The sequence below is a fragment of the Phyllostomus hastatus genome, unplaced genomic scaffold (genome assembly GCF_019186645.2).
Source record: "Phyllostomus hastatus isolate PE091 unplaced genomic scaffold, TTU_PhHast_1.1 phas_scaffold_78, whole genome shotgun sequence".
In the NCBI taxonomy this organism is placed as follows: Eukaryota; Metazoa; Chordata; class Mammalia; order Chiroptera; family Phyllostomidae; genus Phyllostomus; species Phyllostomus hastatus.
This window is the reverse complement of record NW_025334041.1, coordinates 41,303,113-41,322,514: the sequence shown is the minus strand read 5'-3', so window position 1 is coordinate 41,322,514 and position 19,402 is coordinate 41,303,113. Positions and strand designations below refer to the sequence as shown.

General features: G+C 32.5%; 2 protein-coding genes across 2 annotated transcripts in view; one reads left to right on the top strand and one right to left on the bottom strand.

The window, feature by feature from the left end:
* CD36 (CD36 molecule) overlaps positions 1-19,402 on the top strand; it is a 296,355-nt gene that overhangs the window by 97,983 nt on the left and 178,970 nt on the right. The window lies entirely within an intron of this gene.
* GNAT3 (G protein subunit alpha transducin 3) overlaps positions 1-19,402 on the bottom strand; it is a 53,535-nt gene that overhangs the window by 17,652 nt on the left and 16,481 nt on the right. Inside the window, exons 3-4 of the mRNA XM_045827393.1 lie at positions 14,412-14,553; positions 1,873-2,030 (exon numbers count right to left, since the gene is read on the bottom strand). Of these exons, the coding sequence (XP_045683349.1) occupies positions 1,873-2,030; positions 14,412-14,553 (300 nt within the window). The remainder of the gene's footprint in view (positions 1-1,872; positions 2,031-14,411; positions 14,554-19,402) is intronic.

Genomic DNA, 19,402 nt, shown 5'->3' with positions numbered 1-19,402 from the left:
TTTTAAAATGTAAATATTACTCAGCACTTGAGAAAAATCTGCTGTTAATTTTTGGAGGAAAAATTAGCCATTCAATTATTTTTTTCTTAACAAGCCTTTACTTAATATTTCCTTTTACGGATCTATAAAAACAAAAAGTTAACATTTAATGTTTTTTATTTTATGTGAAGTCTTTTTTTAGACATGGGAGTGTTGGGGGGAATTAACTTTACTGTTGTTATTCTACTTCCATGACAATAAATCTGGATATTAAAACCCATTACATTATCAGGAACATTTGCAAGATGGGTGCAAATAGATATTGTGTCCATGTGTTTAACTTGAAAATCAGATAAATTGCTCTTAATATGAATCTATATGATAGTGCCAATGTAAAATATATTTTATGTGTCCAAACAAATAAAAAAAATAAGACCAAATATTATAAGTCTAGAAAAATACAAAAAAATGTCATTTTATCTGCCCATTTTGACTACATTATGTACATTTTTTTGCTATCAAAGAGCAAAGTGTTGGGTAACCATATGATAATATAACTGTAAATATGTTTCTTATTGTATTTTAAGGAAAAATCATGTTTAATATAATGTGTACCTAAAACTAATTACAGTTGTCTATCATCTAATTTATCCAATATTTTTCCTCTTTCCAGAACTTTCTAAGCAACTTTTTATGAAAATATTATATATTTCAACTTCTTCCTGTGACTGCTTTTATTAATGATTCATATAGAAAAGCAATGTTTTCTATACTTCAAAGAATCCTCTTAGTATTAAAATGTGACTAGGTACTGAGATACTTATAAAAAGTTTTTTAAGTTTATATAATCACAGGATGATATTCATTCTCTACTTCATCACTGACACAAGAGCTGGTCAAGGGTTATGTGTCCTTTGGGTTTGGAATTTAAAATGAATGTGAAAGAGTAATCACAGAAGACTTATCTTTTCCTAGAATTTATATGGCTTGTTTTCTCTCCATAGTCCTTCTGCCCATCATGATTAAAAATCTGAAGTATCATGCAAGCTTTATTGTTTTGTTATCAAATAATCTTTCATTTTTTTTCACTTTTACATTATGTTTTTTTCTTTTAAGGGCTGATGGAGTGTTCTGTTGTGTTGGGGGTTCATTAAAAAGACTCTATCCTTTTTTACATATTCATAAGCATAGATGGAAATATAGAATTAATAACTAAACTATGATTACATGTATAGACATATATACACATAGTGTAGGGATATGACAATGGAATAAGAACCATTTACTAAAATAGAAACAAAATTAATAGTGAAATTATAAATAATGTCACTTTCTAACTTGTTTTTGGCTAGTAATTGCTACCTGAATGATAGCTAGAGAAATTATATAATCTTTCTTGAGACTCAAAAAGAATTCCAAAATATTCAAATGTTGTGGATATCAATTTCTTACTTCTAGAACTCTGTATCGTGCTCCTGGAATCAAAGGAAACCCAAAGTATGTGCCAGTAATAAGACTACTTTAGAACATGACTTTAGTAACATGGATATAGATGAAATGAATAGCCCCAAACTTACTGTGCATGTCACCAATCTGCATTTATGTTGAGCATGATGAAAATGATTGATTCTTTTTAGCTCAGAGAATATATTTAAAACATATAGATCTCAGGTAAATAGTTTCAAAATTAATTATTTAAAGTGCTGCCCTGGTTATATTTTTTTACATCTCATTTTGATCTTTTTTGTTTCTCTTGAATTACATTTATTTTAGTATAATACAATGTAAAGCCATTTACTTAGCTCACTTGTGATTGTGAATGCAGAGTATACAGTTATAATTCTTAATTTGAAATATTTTAACTACAATTCCCATCACAGTGTGTTCACTTACTAAGCTGCTGAGTCATTGAGCTGATATTCAGATGACCTCTCAAAGCAGGCCTGGATTCCTGGATCCCTCCATAGTCGTTTTATCACCTCAGCCAGCTCAGGCGTCATTCCACCATCTTCCAGGGTGTGTGCTGTCGCACAGAGTTGTCGTTGGTCTTCCTATGGCAATGTTTTTATGAAAAGAACAAAAGCATTTTGTTATTTTAAATAACATTCTTTTTTTTTTAAAAAAAGAGCATTTCAATAGTATGATTTTATGTTACTTCTTTAGGTAATAATTCTATTGAAATCTATTCTATATATCTTAAGGTTAATAAAACTACAGTTCCTAATAATCATTGGCTGATACTCAGAAGAGTTCTCCATTGCAAAACTAATATATTTAAATGTTATAATTTTAAAAATAGGATATTTTGGTATAGATAATTAACTTTTGAATATGATGTAAAAAGGGATAATAATACTTTAGTGTAAATCCATTGAGATCTCAGATCCTCAAAATGCTCTAAAAGGGTAATGGATATGATCTAAATTGGCTTTTCTTTTATCTTAGCCATTGTTTTCCTAGGAAATAAAAACACAATGTAAAATTTAGAACAAAAATGGAAAATAAAACTCAATATTCTAAAATTACACTTAGAAATTGATATATAATATTATTTGTCATCATGTACTTATTTAGATTAACCATATAAATGAGTAATGATAAATACTTTGATCCACTCAAAGTTTTAAACATTTATGTGGTGTTGTTAATTTCATGCCTTTGAGGCAAGTTAATAGGGCAGGGGTCAGACTTCATGAAAAAAAAAAAGAGAAGAGAAGGGCATTTGGGAAAACATGGATAGACCTTGAGAATATTATGCTAAGTAAAACAGGTCAGCCAGAAAAAGCTAAGAACCATAAAATTCCACTTATATGTGGAATATAAAACTAGAACTCACAAATACAGACAGACAACAGTATGGTGGTTACCTCAGAGAAGGGGGTGGGAGGGTGGTAGAAGGAAAAGACCAAACATACGGTGACAGAAGATGATTTGACTTAGGTTGTGGGCAAACAATGCAATATACAGATCACGTATCATAGAAATCTACATTTGAAACCTATGTGATCCTATTAACCAATGTTACCTGAATAAATTTAATCAAAGAAAAGAAAAGAAAAAAAGAAAAGAAAGCATGCACTATGTTACTCTTGATGAGATATGGAGCTGACAGGAGCAGAAAGAAATAAAATGAGTAAATAATATGGCCCACAGTTTATCTAAACTATTTATCAAATTTATTTTGTGAGAAAAAAATTTTTTAAGAATAAGAATTTGAGTTTCAAACTAATTACTGACCATTATAGACCAGGCAAGAGAAGAAGAAGGGAGTCAGATTCTGGTTGTCAGACTCCAAATCTTATACTCTTTCCTGCACATGTTATTATATTCTCAAGACAGCCAGCACATGTAATATTTTACACAATTCTCACAATGGTTATGTAGACACTCTCTTTTCCATTTTACAAATAAGGACTCGAAAGCTAGGTGGTTAATTTTATGAATCAGTAAAGACAACAAGCATCAGAAAAATAGTCAAACCCAGATATATTTTGTGCAATGTCAGGAGTATGTCCAATAAGTATTTGCTGGTTTTATGATGCATTTTAAATTATTATTATTTTAAATTGATTCCAAGTTTATTTCACTGCTTTATTAAAACTCTACTCTTTACATGAAAAACTAAAGGTATGTTTCCTAATATTAGAAAGAGGCTCTGTTGAGACTAAAAATCTTATTTTTGTCTTTCTTCACATTGAGATTTTATTGTCAAACCAAACTGATTAAGTGACCATTAAGCCAACAATTTCAAATGACCCAAATCAAAGGCTTGACCCCATTTTCTTGCATCAGCACAGGGTAAGATTTAAATCCTTCTTCCTGACTGGTTGGATCAGAGAGAGAACTGCAAAGTCAGCAAAATATGATCCAGGCACTTTTGCTGGAATCATCTTATGTAGCTCTTTCCACTATGAAAATGTCATTTAGGAGAAATGATGCGATGAAAGTTGCTCAAACAACTTTGTCCCTACAGGGAAAAAATTGCATACCCAGTTAGTGATACAGACACCAGTCTGCAGTGTCTGAGTCATTATGGATGCAATGAGACATTTGCATGGACTACCGAGTCCAGTGGAGGAAAAGGGACAGCATGGCTTTTCTCTCAAGGGGAGCAAAAGCCTTGGCTCTTGCCCTGACCAGCCTTTATTGGGTTTCTCTGCCCATTACATGATGGTCCTCATTTACTATACATGGGTTTGCTTTGGTTGGTTACCTTTTACAGAAAACAAAAGAGCCAATGCTGCTAATCACATCACAGAAAGGGATATTTGCAAATGAAAAGGCAAAGTGGTTGAACCTGTTACACTCATTCTTGGAAGGTTTAGCATGTACTTTAGGAAGTTACTTTGCAGTAAATGTCCTCAATTCAGGGTGAGGGAGTTTTTTTAGCAAGAGCAAGACTCAATGCAGCCTAGGCACATTGCAGGCCTGATTCCCCATGGGAGAACCTATCTGTGGGTGTGGGTCCTGTGCATGTCTGAATGGGAGCTGGGCCCACACCATGCAGAACTGTCTCCTACAAGTTAGCACACCTTTACAAACCAAGCTAATAAACTCGTTTGTTTCTCTTTTGAAGTTTCCATTTTTAATTTAAATATAATTTATTTATATAGATGTCATGAACATAGTCTCACCTGGAACATTTAAATGTCAGAAAATCTTCTTTGATGATCATATCAATCCTAGAACCTTCGCCAAGAGCAAGCAATCCTATCAATTTGTCTTTCTAGATTTTTGTTTTTTACTTTATTGAATTCATAGCTGAAGTTGATGGCACTGATTTAAACCTGTGGGGCACTTCCTAAAAATACTGATACCGGGACCTTTACCCAAACAAAATAAGTCAGAATTTCTGGGTATCAGTTTCTGCAAAGATATATATTTTTTAAATCCCTCAAGTGACACAATGTGCAGCCTGAGTTGGGAATCCGTGAACATGTACAATTTAAAAAAACATAAGAAAGTTCTTATTAGACATACTACATTTCTATTGTTGAAGTTGTTCTCCAGCTATTTAAAGTTCTCACACAGTAATTTAAGGCAGGGTCCCCATTCTCCAGGTCCATGGGCCAAGGACCAATACCAGTCTGTGGCCTGTCAGGAACCAGGCTGCACAGCGGGAGATGAACAGCAGCAAGCAAAGAACTAAGACTAGACAAGACTAAGAACAGAAGCAAGCAAAGCTTCATTTGTATTTATAGCCGCTCCTGATCTCTGACATTACCACCTGAGCTCTGCGTCCTGCCAGATGTGTGGTGCATTAGATTCTCACAGGAGCAGGAACCCTAATGTGAACTGTGCATGTGGGGGATCTAGGTTGCATAGTCCCTATGAGAATCCAATGCCTGATGATCTGACCTGGAGCTGAGGTGGTGATGCTACTAGCACTGAGGAGCGGCTGCAAATACAGATTATCATTAGCAGAGAGGTTTGACTACATGGAGACAATAATGAATCAATTGCTTGCAGATTTATATCAAAACCCTACTAGCAAGTGGCAAGTGACAATTAAGCTACATCTGGTGGCAGGCTATAAAGCCATTTCTTCCTCTTTGCAGTCTGTAGGAAAATTGTCTTCCATGAAACCAGTCCCTGGTGCCAAAAAGGTTGGGAAGCTCTGATTTAAAGAATCAAAATTCATATGTTTAAGGGTTAGGACCCACCAAACAAATTTGAATTTTAAAAATATGTAACATCAAAATTAACAGGTATTATGAGAAGTTGTACAAACAACCAAATTGATTAAAAACTGAACTCCTACTGCTTATCTTACTGCCCTATTTTAAAAACACCAGTACTTTCCCATTAAACTGAAAATAAAACCAAATCCATTAGTATTGCTCACAAGGCTCCACATGTTTTGACCCATGTGTTTCCTTTCATCACTATTTCTTTATCTCTCCCTCCCCCTCCCTCTCTCTCAGTGTCTCTGTCTCTGTCTCTTTCTCCCCTCTCTTCCTTTTTTAAAGCATTTCCTTTCCCCATTCCTCAAGATCCACTGGATTCCTTACTGTTCCTTGCTCTCACCAGCCCCGATTTCAGAGCTCCTTTCATGTCCTCCTTGTTGCTCATTCATTCAGGTGTCTTTCCAAACACCAGTCCCTTAAGGATGCCATCCAGGGTGACCCTTTCTTCCATTCTTTTATACTTTCTAGCCCCTTACACTCCTTGATTTTTCATAGTACTTATTAATACTTATATAGTACATATTTCTTTATTTTTTTATGTTAACAGTTTTTATGTTTTATTCTTTTATTTTTATTTCTTGTCTCAGCTCATTTAAAAAAATTCTTATTTATTCTATTACAGTTGTCCCAATTTTTACCCCCATGCACCCCTGTCCTCCCACCCCAACCCTACTGTCCATCTCCACCCTGTTGCGCATGTTGAGGGGTCATTCGCACATGTTCTTTGACTAATTGTTTCTCCTTCCCATCATTCCCTTCCTTCTCCCTCCCCTCTGGCAGCTGTCAGTCTGTTTCATGTTTTCATTATAAGATTGCCATAGAGGAAATGCTTTAAAAAACAAAACTTGTTTTTTACAAAAATATACAAAACAAACGTATATTTTACATTAGACTGTAAGCACTTGAAGACAGAGATTTTATTATTTTGTTCATTACTGTTAAGACTAAGAACAGAACCTAATACATAGTATATGCCCCTAAAATATTGTTGAATGAATAAATCAATTAAATATGCTAATTAACTCAGACCATGTGCTCTTGAGAAACTTTAAGGGATCTCAATTTCCCACATTTTTTTCCTAAGGCTCAAAGTGGGGATGAGTGGCATCCTGAAGAAAGTTTATTTCCTTATGATTTATTTGGAAAAGCATGAGAATTATGGTGGTTCTAGAATGGCTCATTCAAGTTTACATAGTTCTGGAACTGTTGCTAGAAAGCAAAATATATATTTTCTCTACAGGTTACCCAGAATTTCCTCATCAAAATTAGAGACCTCAGTTGGTCCTTAAACTTCATGAAACTCATTCAGAACCCAAGCCTCATATTTCCAAAAATTGCAGAAAGTATCTATCAAAGGAAGGAAAGAATATCATAATCTAGTAACTTAGGGGAATGCCAGTTTTAAAATGCCAGGTTTGTTGCTACAGATTTTCAGAGCCTTTTATCACTAATATCATTTGCAAATTTCTAAGAATTGTAATATTGAATACTATGTATATATTTCAAACTTATTTGATCACAGAACTTTTGTCATAGAGCATCTTCAGGAATCAATATTCTTTGTTCAGATTGTAGGGTTCACTTTGTAGGGTACTTTGTCAAAAATGGTCAGAAAACCACCCAGATTGTGTGATAAAAGTGTTAGAACTTTCAGCATTCTTATATGTTGGACTAGTGGATGTTCTAGATGTTATGAATATAATAAAAGTCAGAAAGTGTAAATAGAAATTTGCTAAATGCCTTTGTTATGATCCCTTTTGTTTCTTCAGCTTTTTTCTCTTTGCAAGCTTTATGTTAATGACATTATTCTATTAAATATTAAACCAAAACAAGAATAATTCCTTTTTTCTGTAAATCTTATCCCTCCCTTATTTCTCAGCTATCACTCCAGAAATTGTATTTAAACTGTTCCCATATCCTCTTCTCATTTCTCAACATACTTCAACGCATTCTGTGCCCAAAACTCTTCTGAAACCTCTCATTAAATACCCAATGACCTGTATATTATCAAACCCAATAGGTTCCTTTTACATATACTTCATTCATGGCCTTTCAATGTAGATAACCTTTCTTCAGAAACCTTGTCTTGAATTCTGTGATTCCACAAACTCCTGGTTTTCCTCTAACTATTCCATCCTCTCTTATATGGTTTCCTGTTCCTCTCAAATGACCAGAAAATACTACAGTTTTTTCAATACTTTTACCCATGTCTCTATTCTCTTTAAAGCCCTTCCTAAATTAAGCACTTGTCCTCTGTTATCCCATCCACTTCCTCAGTGTAATTAATTATACACTGAAATGTAAATGTATGCCAATGACAGCAAGATTTAGATGTCTACCCAAAAAATCTTTTGAACTTCAAATGCACATTTTCAACTGCTTGTACATGTAGAGATTTCACAGAACTTATACAAACTCAACATTTCCAAAACAAGACTAATTAGTCCTCCTCCATCCCCACTAGAAATATTATTCCCTTTCTCAGTAATTCTGTCAAAGAATGAGGAGGAACTCCTGAATACCTCCACATTCAGCTGTGCTGCCCTTTTGAGATAGCTGACACTTTGTAATTACTTGTTAAATATGTCTTTCTTCTTTTGAGGGCTAATACTATTTCCATCTTCTTTACTGAATATTTTTGCATGTTTTACTGCATATTTTTCAGCATATCCCTAGTGCCCAGACAGATGTCTCCCATATAAAAATATTGATAGTTTAATGAAAATTATTTTTCAAGTAATGTCAGATATGCAGACTTCAATACATAAATTTTCATTTGCCTATATTCAAACTGATTACTAAAAATATTAATACTTAATATTTACTGGGGGTTACATCCTGCAATACTTTGTATTTAGATTTCTTATATTTCTGCTTTGTTCTATAATAGTCATTGTAATTCAGTGAGAAAAGTGTTAACAGTTTTGGATAAAGAGACTGAAATTAGAGACATTAAGTAACTTGTCCAAACTTACAGAACCAGTGACCAAAAAGCTCATGTAAACGTTCTGTCAAGATTCTTTGTCTCTCTAAAGGGCTATCTGTGTAATAATGTACAAAGGGTTATGTGAGAACCATAAGTAAACAAACCACATTTAAACACAAGGCCGTAGAAAATCAGAACTCCGAATGCTACACATAGGACAAGTATTTAGAAATTAATCTGTTGAATATGTAGTTTAAATTGGGTATGGCTTAATATATTAATCTTAATTAATGTATTAATCTTAAAATCAAATAGTAAAGAATGTGATTGAAACTGCCATAATTTATATTAGTTTAAATAAAAATACGAGTTATGTCATACTTGACAATGGTGATGTATGATATTTGAGAACATAGATACTCCTGAGTTGTGCTAATTGCTAAGTGCTGCTTAATCTGCTAATTCCATTCAACATACAGTTTGAATAAATTACTTTGCTTTTATGTTTTTGTCAGCATAATGGCAGCACTGTACAGAGTCTGTTATCTTCACTTCATGTGAATGCCAGATCATTAAGACTCTCAACCAACAGGTTTCAGGTCTTTAGTAATTACTGGAATCATTTATTTGCAAACATTGGGCTGTTCGAAGTACACAATGTATTTAAATAAGTAGCAATAGGCGAGGTTGTGATTTCCAACTTCAGTGATGCAAATACATGGCATATTACACATGCAAATTAAAGCGTTAAATCATTATCAAGTAAATGCAGAAGGAACACGTGTTTCAGGTATTATTACTGTAAAGAGGAAAGAAAATAATTATTACAAATATTTTTACAAAATACTTTGTATAGGGAGAAGTACTCTAATAGAAACCAGGAGAAGTGGGTTTTCCTCTAAACTCCAGCAATTTAAAGGAGGCCAAATTGCTAATCTTTTGTGGTGCTTATTTTTTACTTCTTTGAGTAAAGTGGTTATACCAGGTTGTTTTTCAAGAGCCAATTCAAAATCCTAGGTTCAAAGGAAATGCTAGGGTCAGAGTGATAAATGAACTACCCATGAATAAAAACATGATAGAATGATAAAAAAATGAAAGGATACTGTAATTCATTTCTCACAAGTTCCCCTTTTTCCACGTGAAAGAAAAAACTGTAAGCTAGAGAAGTATGTTACTTACTGGTAAGAAGTTGTGGGGTGAGCTAAAAATGGAAGGAGAGCCTAGCAGAACTCCTGACTCTGCTTACAAACTATGTGCCCTAAGGACATTTCCATGCTCTTTATCAAAAAGTGGCAGAACTAAATGAAATTTACCATTTCCTTTAAAATTAGCAGCATGAAGTTCCTCAAAAAAATAAAAATTGAACTACTGTATGATCCAGCAATTCCATTTCTGGGTAGCTATCAGAAGAAAACAAAACACTAATTCAAAAAGATATATGGATCTTTATGTGCACTGCAGTTTTATTCAAAATAGCCAAGATATGGAAACAACATAAGTATCCACAGGCAGAAGAATGGAAAAATTTTTTTATATATACAAGCACATATATCTATCTGTCTCTCTATCTATAAACACATATACACACCTATACAAACAATAGAATATTACTCAGCCACAAAAAAGAACAAAACCTTATCATTTGAAACAATATGGTGGACCTAGAGGGTATTATGCTACATAGAATAAGTCAGACAGAGAAAGACAAATAGCTTATGAGTTCACTTTTATGTGGGGAGGAGTAAAAAAAGTGAAGTAGAAAAAAGGTACAAACTTCCAGTTATGAAATAAGTAAACCACAGAGATGTAATGTACAGCAATAATAAAAACACTCCCAATAAACAAAAGCCCTGGACTGGATGTCTGCTCAGGTGAATTTTACCAAACATTCTGAGAAGAACTAACACCTCTCTTTCTCAAACTGTTTCATAAAATTAGAGAGGAGGGAAGTCTCCCAAATTTTATGAGGACAGCATTATCCTAATTTCAAAACTAGATAAAGACTCTATAAAAAAAGAAAATTGTAAGCCAATATCTCTGATGAACATAGATGTGAAAATCCTCAACAAAATATTAGCAAACTGAATACAGTAATGCATTGAAAAGATCATACACGGCCCTGGCTGGCATAGCTCAGTGGATTGAGCATGGGCTGGGAACCAAAGTGTCCCAGGTTCGATTCCCAGCCAGGGTACATTCCTGGGTTGCAGGCCATAACCCCCAGCAACCGCACATTGATGTTTCTCTCTATCTCTCTCTCCCTCCCTCCCTTCCCTCTCTAAAAATAAATAAATAAAATCTTTAAAAAAACATTTTTTTTTAAAAGAAAAGATCATATACTATGACCAAGTGGGATTTATTCCAGGTATGCAAGGTTGGTACAACATTCACAAATCAATAAATATGATGTACTATGTACACAAAATGAAGGATAAAAACTACCTGATCATATCAATAGAAGCAGAAAAAGCAATTGATAAAGTCCAGCACCCATTTATGATAAAAACTCTCAGCAAAGTCAGATTAGAGGAAACATAAACAAACATAATAAAGGCCATATATGACAAACCCACTGCCAGCATCATATGCAATGGGCAAAAACCTACAAGCATTCCCCTTAAGATCAAGAAAAAGACAGGGAGGTCTACTTTGACCTCTCTTATTCAACATAGTACTGGAAGTCCTAGCCACAGCAATCAGACAAGAAGAAGAAATAAAAGGCATGATACAGTACATAGGGAACCCCAAAGATTTGATCAAGGAACTACTACAACTGATAAATGAATTCAGCAAAGTAGGAGGATAAAAAATTGATAATGAGAAATCAGTTGCATTTTTATATGCCAATAATGAATAGAAGGGGAAATCACAAAAACAATCTCATTTACAATTGCTACAAAAAGAATAAAATACCTAGAAATAAACCTAACTAAGGATGTAAAAGACCTGGAAAATTATAAGTCAGTGAAGAAAGAAATAGAAAAAGATGTAAAAAAGTGGAAGCACATCCCGTGTTTCTGGATAGGAAGAATTAACATCATTAAAAATGTCCTTACTATCCAAAGCAATCTATAGATTCAATGCAATTCCTATCAAGATTCCAATGACATATATCACAGAACTAGAACAAATATTTCAAAAATTTATATGGACCCACAAAAGGCCTGGCATAGCAACAGTGATCCTGAGAAAGAAGAACGAGGTTGAATCATGCTAATATCAAACTACACTATAAGGCCATAGTAATCAAAACAACATGGTACTGGCATAAAAACAGACACATAGATCAATGGAATGGACTAGAGAGACCAGAAATAAGCCCACACCTTTGTAGGCAACTAATATTCAACAAAAGAAGCAAGCACATATGATGGGCTCAAGATGGTTTATTCAATAAATGGTGTTGTGAAAATTAGACAGACACATGCAAAAAATGAAACTGGACTACTTTCTTATAATAAATTCAAAGTGGATTACAGACTTAAATGTAGACCCAAAATCATAATAATCATAGAAGAAAACATAGGCAGCAAAAATTCGGACATTATTTGTAACAATATTTTATTGGATATATCTCCTCAGGTAAGGGAAACAAAAGAAAAATTAAACAAATCGGACTATATCAAACTATAAAGTTTTGCATGGCCAAGGAAACCATCAACGGAATAAAAAGACAACCCACAGAATGGGAGAACATATTTGCTGATACATCTGATAAGGGGTTAATATCCAAAATTTATAAAAAACTTATAAAACTCAACACCAAAAAACCATACAATCTAATTTAAAAATCAGCGAGGACCTGAATAGACACCTCCAAAAAAGCACACACACATGGCCAATAGACATGTGAAAAGATGCTCAACATCACTAATCATCAGAGAAATGCAAATTAAAACAATAGGAAATCACTTCACACCTGTCAGGATGGCTATCATAAATAAACAAGTGATGGCAATAATGTGGAGAAAGGGGAATCCTTTTGCACTGTTTGTGAGAATGCAGATTGGTGCAGCCACTGTGGAAAGCAGTATGGAGATACCTCAAAAATTAAAAATGGTACTTCCTTATGACCCAGAGATTCCACTTGTTACCATTTGAAATAATATTGGTGGACCTAGAGGGTATTACGCTACATAGAATAGGTCAGGTTTCTGGCAATTTATTTGAAAAAACCAAAAACACTAATCTGAAAGAATATAAGCACCCCTATGTTCATTGCAGTGTTATTTACAATTGTCAAGATATGGAAGTAGTCCAAGTGTCCATCAGTAGATGAGTGGATAATACATCTATGGGGCATTGACACCATGGAACACTACTTGGCTATATGAAAAGAAGATTTTACCCTTTGTGATGGTATGGATGGACCTGGAGAACATTATGCTAAGTGAAGTATGCCAGTCAAAGAAAGACAAATACCATATGATTCACTCATATGTGAAATCTAATGAACAGACTGAACTAACAAGGGAAATGGGGACAGACTCATAAATGGAGAGCAGGTTGACCACTAGTGGTGGAGGAGGTGAATGGGTGGAGGGGTTGAACGAAATGAAAAAGGACCCATGGACATGGACAATAGTGTGATTGCTGGGCAGTGGGGGATAGTATAAGCAGACTAAATGTTAATGGATAAATACAATAAAGATTAAATCAAAAATTAAAAATAATAAAAAATAAAATAAATATAATCCATAATATCAAAATAACTTTGTATCATGATGGGTGGTTACTATACAAATTGTGCTGATCACTTTACAAATGTTGGATGACTACATTGTATGCTTAAAACTAATATAATTTGTATATCAACTATGCTTTAAGGAAAAAAAAAGAACAACTTTAGCATCATGAAATATTTCTTTTTCTTCCTAATGGCTTCCAATGGTAATTTACATGGTCTAAACTATGAGTGTGAGAGAGGAAAGAACAAACATCACTTTTTTCTCCATATTTACTATACTGTGCCTCTCTGGTTTTTATTTTTATGTAACAAAGTATCTAAAAATTAATCTGGGAACAGTTCAATTAATATCTAGATGCAGCCAGCTGCTCCTGGAACGTAAAAGGAAATAGGTGAGTTCTTAATATGAATGTACACAATTCCTCTTTTTTTTTGGATGTGGCTAACTATTATTGTTCTTTGGATAGTACTATGTTTCATTTGTCAACTAAGATGGTTTTATATGCTTGCACATAAACTGTTTTAAAGCAAGTGCATTTTAAATGTATTTTAACAAAATAATTTTATTGCAAAATATAAAACAAGAAAAATGAAACTTAGTTGCTATTTTATTAACAAAACTATGACTACTTGAGTATATTTATTATAGAAACATTTTAATTAATCATACAGCTTGAATTCTTTTTTAAAAAATACTTTATAAAATAATTGTTTCCCTGTGCCAATAGTCTTTGTTATCATCACTAAACAATAATAATTGTAGTGTTTTTATTTTTAAAAAACTTCATGAAATGACTCACAAACTAAGAAAATAAATATAGAGATACTGCAGTTTGATTTTTATGGATTAAACTCTTTCATATTTAGCAAATATAACCATTATTTTTCTCTAATGTAATATATTGTTTTACACTAAGTTCGACTCCTAGGAACAGTCAATGTTAAATAAGATTATAGCACACAATCAAAAAAAGGCTTCCTTTAAAGGAAAATAGGAAATCTTACCCTAAATAAAATTAATGTTTCATATTCTTAAATTTTGGTATAGATTAGTACTACAAATTTATTAAGTCGTGTTCTATTGCTCAAACTCCACTGTAGAATCTAAAACTGTAATTATTTGCATACTTACTGCACTTCTAGGATTGACATAATCAATCCCAAGGGTAGCCATGGCTTTCACAATAGATAGGATGGATTGTAATGTATTACTGTAAACTACTGCTTTGAACTCCATGCATTCTTGCTCACTGTAACCGTTCTTATGGATGATCCTATAATGTAAACATGAAATGCTTTTGTGAGTTGAACAATTGATTATTTTGTAATATTAAAACACATCAATAATAACTTGCTTGAATAAAATTACATTATATATTTGTTTAAAAAGGAAGAATTTTGTTCATATGTGCTAAATATGAACAACTTTATGGTTTTTAGATTTTTAATTTATTTATTTTTATGAATGGATTAACCAAAGAACATTTATCATTTTTAGAATTTTATTATAATTGGGGTTTAATACACTATTTTATCTTTTTTTGAATTTTAGAAGTTTAATGTTGCTTAGGTTGAAAATAAACAAATAAAGATATATTTTCTTTGTGTCATTGTTCACTTAAAATAAAAAAAATAATCAGACCAGCTGAGAATAATGTGTGCCTGAAATGGAATGGTAAACCTTAGCATTTGGATTTTTGGTCTGATGCATTTCTCTTTCTTTTTTCTTTTTTTTTATTGTTGACACTATTTATAGCTGGCCCATATTTCCCCTCCAAACCCCACCACCGCTTACTCCTCACGCTAAATACAAAGAGCACTTAGGATTTACTCTAGATAAACCACTATTAAAAACAGATAAATTATGAGCATTTTACTTAGAAAGTTTACTTTTCTTGTCAAGAGAAAAATTTCCAGATTCCCAGGACAAAGTTGCATACGTAGTTCTGAAACTGTGTAGTTTTTACATGTCTAGAGGAAGAGAAGTAATTTACTCTAAAATGCATGTCTTTTCCTCTCACTTAAGACATGCTAGAAAATAGGAGTGTCTGCTTTCTATTAATAGCAGAAACAAAGGCATTTTTTTTAATGTAGGTAATTAAGGGCTACCGGCTATTAAATTCCTCATAATATTCCATTTGTGTGCGTCACACTGAGTACTCAAAGTTGAAATCCCCAGACATTTAATTTGGCTGAACTTTTCTTTTCCTTCCACTTATTCAGTCAGAACTCAGATGTTTTAACTAATAGTTTTAGAATAATAAATTAAAAGATTTACCTATTAAACACTAAAATCTTTGCATATGCTAATTACTCTATCTTTATTGCATAATGTGCTCATTTCTTTTTGTTGCTTTTGAAAACCTTTGTGTTCAGTAGGCATTATTTTGGATGTCATATTACTAAGGATCTGTGTTGTATCCACACACATAGAGATTTTAGCTTAGGGGGAAAAAGAACACAATATTTCCCAAGATATTAAAACTTTCAAGTAAAGGGATTCTGCAGTGAAAGGAGTAAAGACAGTACCTATATCTATTCCTTAATTTGAATATTTTATTGCCAATAATTGTTGCATTTATACTATAAAGCCATGTTTATCTTTCTATATTAAACAAATAACTTAGAATAAATTAGTCAATTAAAGGCTATGGAAAAATGCAGTAAAATGTCTTTATAGATAGATCAGGGAAAAGTTTATTAAATAAATTCCAGTTCTTTTCCAAAATTAAAATGGGAAAAATAATTTTAATTACCATATTTTGCCATGTATAACACACACTTTTTTGGCCAAATATTTGAGGGAAAAATAAGGATGCTTGTTATATATGGGTATATTGATTACAGTATTGCATCAAAATTCCAGTTACAAATAGACTTGGGGGCATTTAGATTTTCTTCCTGTCACAAGTTCTGATCTTTCTCTTTTCACCATTGGGTAAGGAAACATTTATCATAAAGTAAGATAATAAAGGCAGAATTTAGAAAGGCCAGTTGTAGAGGGACTTAAAGCAACTTGTTTCTCTATAAGATACATAAATTATTTCTGTGAGATAGAGATCTTTACTTGCAAGTTGATTCCTAGCTCTGTTCAAATTAATAAGCTGTTACTGGGCATTTTCTGTGACCCATCACATTATGCAATGAAAAGAATGAGAACCTCTTCCCCCAAAAACAGAGACCAGAGCTCCACTTTCTAATACAGTAGCCACTAGACACATCAGTTAAAATGAAAAGAAATTAAAAATGTTATTCCTTACTCACACTAACCCCAGTGAAGTGCTTAATATTAGCTGTGGCTATTGGATAGTACTGGATTATAGGAAAGTAAAGCATATCTGACTTTTGTGCAGTGTGATAATGTATAGCAACAACATCTGCTTATAGTACAGTGAACTAGAAAAGAAAATGATAAATTTTATTTGGAGTGTGTGTTGCTTATTCTGATTTGGACCTATACATAGAATATAGGGGTAGATATATCTACTTTCCTAGTTTCGACAAAGTGTCTGAGTTTGAAGGAAATATTCTAGACAGTCTGCTTGAAGATGATAGTAAAAATCATTGGATTCTAGCAGTTTCAATTTTGATGAAGATGTAGAGTAAGCAGAGAAGAAGACCTAGTACATTAGTGACAGCAACATTTAAGATTTAGTTAAAGAATCAGGGACTAAAGCATACAGAATTGGGAGGTGAACTGGGGAAGAGAGTTATCTGAGAAGCCAGGCTAAAGTGTTAGGATGGAAAAGCCAAATGAAGTCAAATGGAATGAAAATAAAGATATATGAACACTTCATAAAAATGGCAATTAGGAAATTATAATTGACATTTGTAAGGGCAATCTCTGTGACACGCCAGGGGCAAGAATAATGGAAATGGTTGAAGAGTAAATGGAACTGGAAGAGTTGAGAAAGCTAGCATTATCTATTTCTTAATAACTCTGAGAAAAGGAAGGAGAGATGGGGCAGAACCAGAAGACTATTTTTTTTTACTAATAGAAGTAATAGAAGTAATACTTGCTCATTGAAGATAGTGTAAACAACCCAGCAATATTCAAAATGTAGATACAATGTAACTTTAAATCCCACTATTGGTATATGTTCTTTGATTTTAGAAACATTATCTATTTTGTCATAGTTGAGATAAAGATGTTTATATAATTTTGTATTTTGTTTTTTCAGTTAACATTAGTACTTTCTTCCATTAAAATTTTCTTATATACATATAACTTGTAATTGAGGCAAAATATTGTACCTTTAAAGGTGAATAATCTCACAATTTCACAATCCATTTGCTTATGTTTTATTTTAATTTAGGGTGTTTTATTCTGTCTTATATTTTAATATTTTAAATAAGATGGAAGTCTCTTTGTGCATACATTTCATATATGTATTATTTTATTTTCATAACCTTTCATATTTAAATTAGTTTATTATTAAAATTCTAAAATATATTTAAAATGTTAATAATTATTTTACCAGATTACTGTGCATAATTGCCAAAATTATTTTTATATACATGCTATGACATAATTTTACAAGTAGTAATGAGAAATATTTATTTCTCAAAACATCACCATTATTGTGTATTATTTTGATATTATTTGCTAATCTATTAAGATAAAAAACAGCCCATTATTGTTTTAATTTTTATATTAGTGAGATTAAACTAAAATATATACATTTTATAGATATGTGAATTTTGTCTTTTGTGAACTGTCTGTTAATAGTCTCTTCACATTTGCATATATTGGGCAGCTTATGGTTTTTCCTAACAATCTATAGGTCTTTACATATTACGATACTCAATAATTTATCTATCATATTTATTATAGATTTTTTCAAATTTTTCACTTTTGTTTATTTTTATGATATAATATGTTAAAAAGTTTTTATTTTTATATAGCCAAATAATTGGTCATTTATTTTCTTATGTCATTTAACCTCATAGAAAATGGAGAAATAAGAAGGATAAGAGGGATTTGTGCATGATTATAACTTGCAAGAAAAGAACAAGTGAACACAGCGGTAATGTCATTAGAAAAATACGAGATGACTTGGGTGCAAAAATGGAGCTGAGAACCCGAGAGCAATATGACCAATGATCTGGATAAAGGGGTTGTGCTTTTCAAAGACAGGAGAAAAGTTTAAAAATTTAGTTACAGCTCTGCGTGGTATGTCTCAGTGGACTGAATTCTGGCCCATAAACTGAAGTGTTGCCACTTTGATTCCCAGTCAGGGCACAAGCCTGGGTTTTGGGCCAGGTTCCCAGTTAGGAGTGTGTGAGAGGCAACCAACTGATGCATCTCTTGCACATCAATGTTTCTCTCCCTCTCTTTCTCCCTCCCTTCCCTTCTCTCTAAAAGTAAATTAATTAATTAATTACTTAAAAATTGATTATTAAAATGAGGATAGTTACAGATATAGGTGACAATTCAAAAGTGGGGTTTAAGTATTGGTTGATATGTGACACACATGACATTACCTAGAAAGAAGAAAAAAGCTATGATTTAGATTATAGACAATTTCACCATTAACTGGAATTATTCCCTCATATGATATGTGCCAAAGAACAAGACCCTTGAACATACAATTAAAAATAAGCTAAAAAATGATTATCATTATCTCCTGTAGCAACAATTGTCCTTCAAAATTCTCTAGTGGTGATAGAGCCATATTTATTTCCACTTATCAATTGCCATTTTATTCCTTTAGGAGTTGTATTCTGGAATTCTAGCACTTTTGTGTTATCTCAGAAAATGCATGTCTACTTATTCCCTAAAAAGAAGCAAATAGAGAAAATAAATGCAAAATTGAATTTAAATTCATGATAGTCATAAAATACATTTTATTCTGAGTCATCCAAAATACCAGTTAGGTTAAAAATATTTTGTCCTAAATTCAAAATGGATCATTTATTGACATATTTTAAAATATAATGGCCTATAACCACAATGTTAAAGCTCTGTTTATACTCAGATCAATATATTTATAACTGTTTTTAGTATCCATCTTATAAAGAGGTAAAATTTAAAACTGAAAATTATAATATTTCTCATATTCTATGCTTTCTGCTAAAAAATAGGGGAACATAGGAATTGTGGCAGCTCTGCTGCCCTGTGTG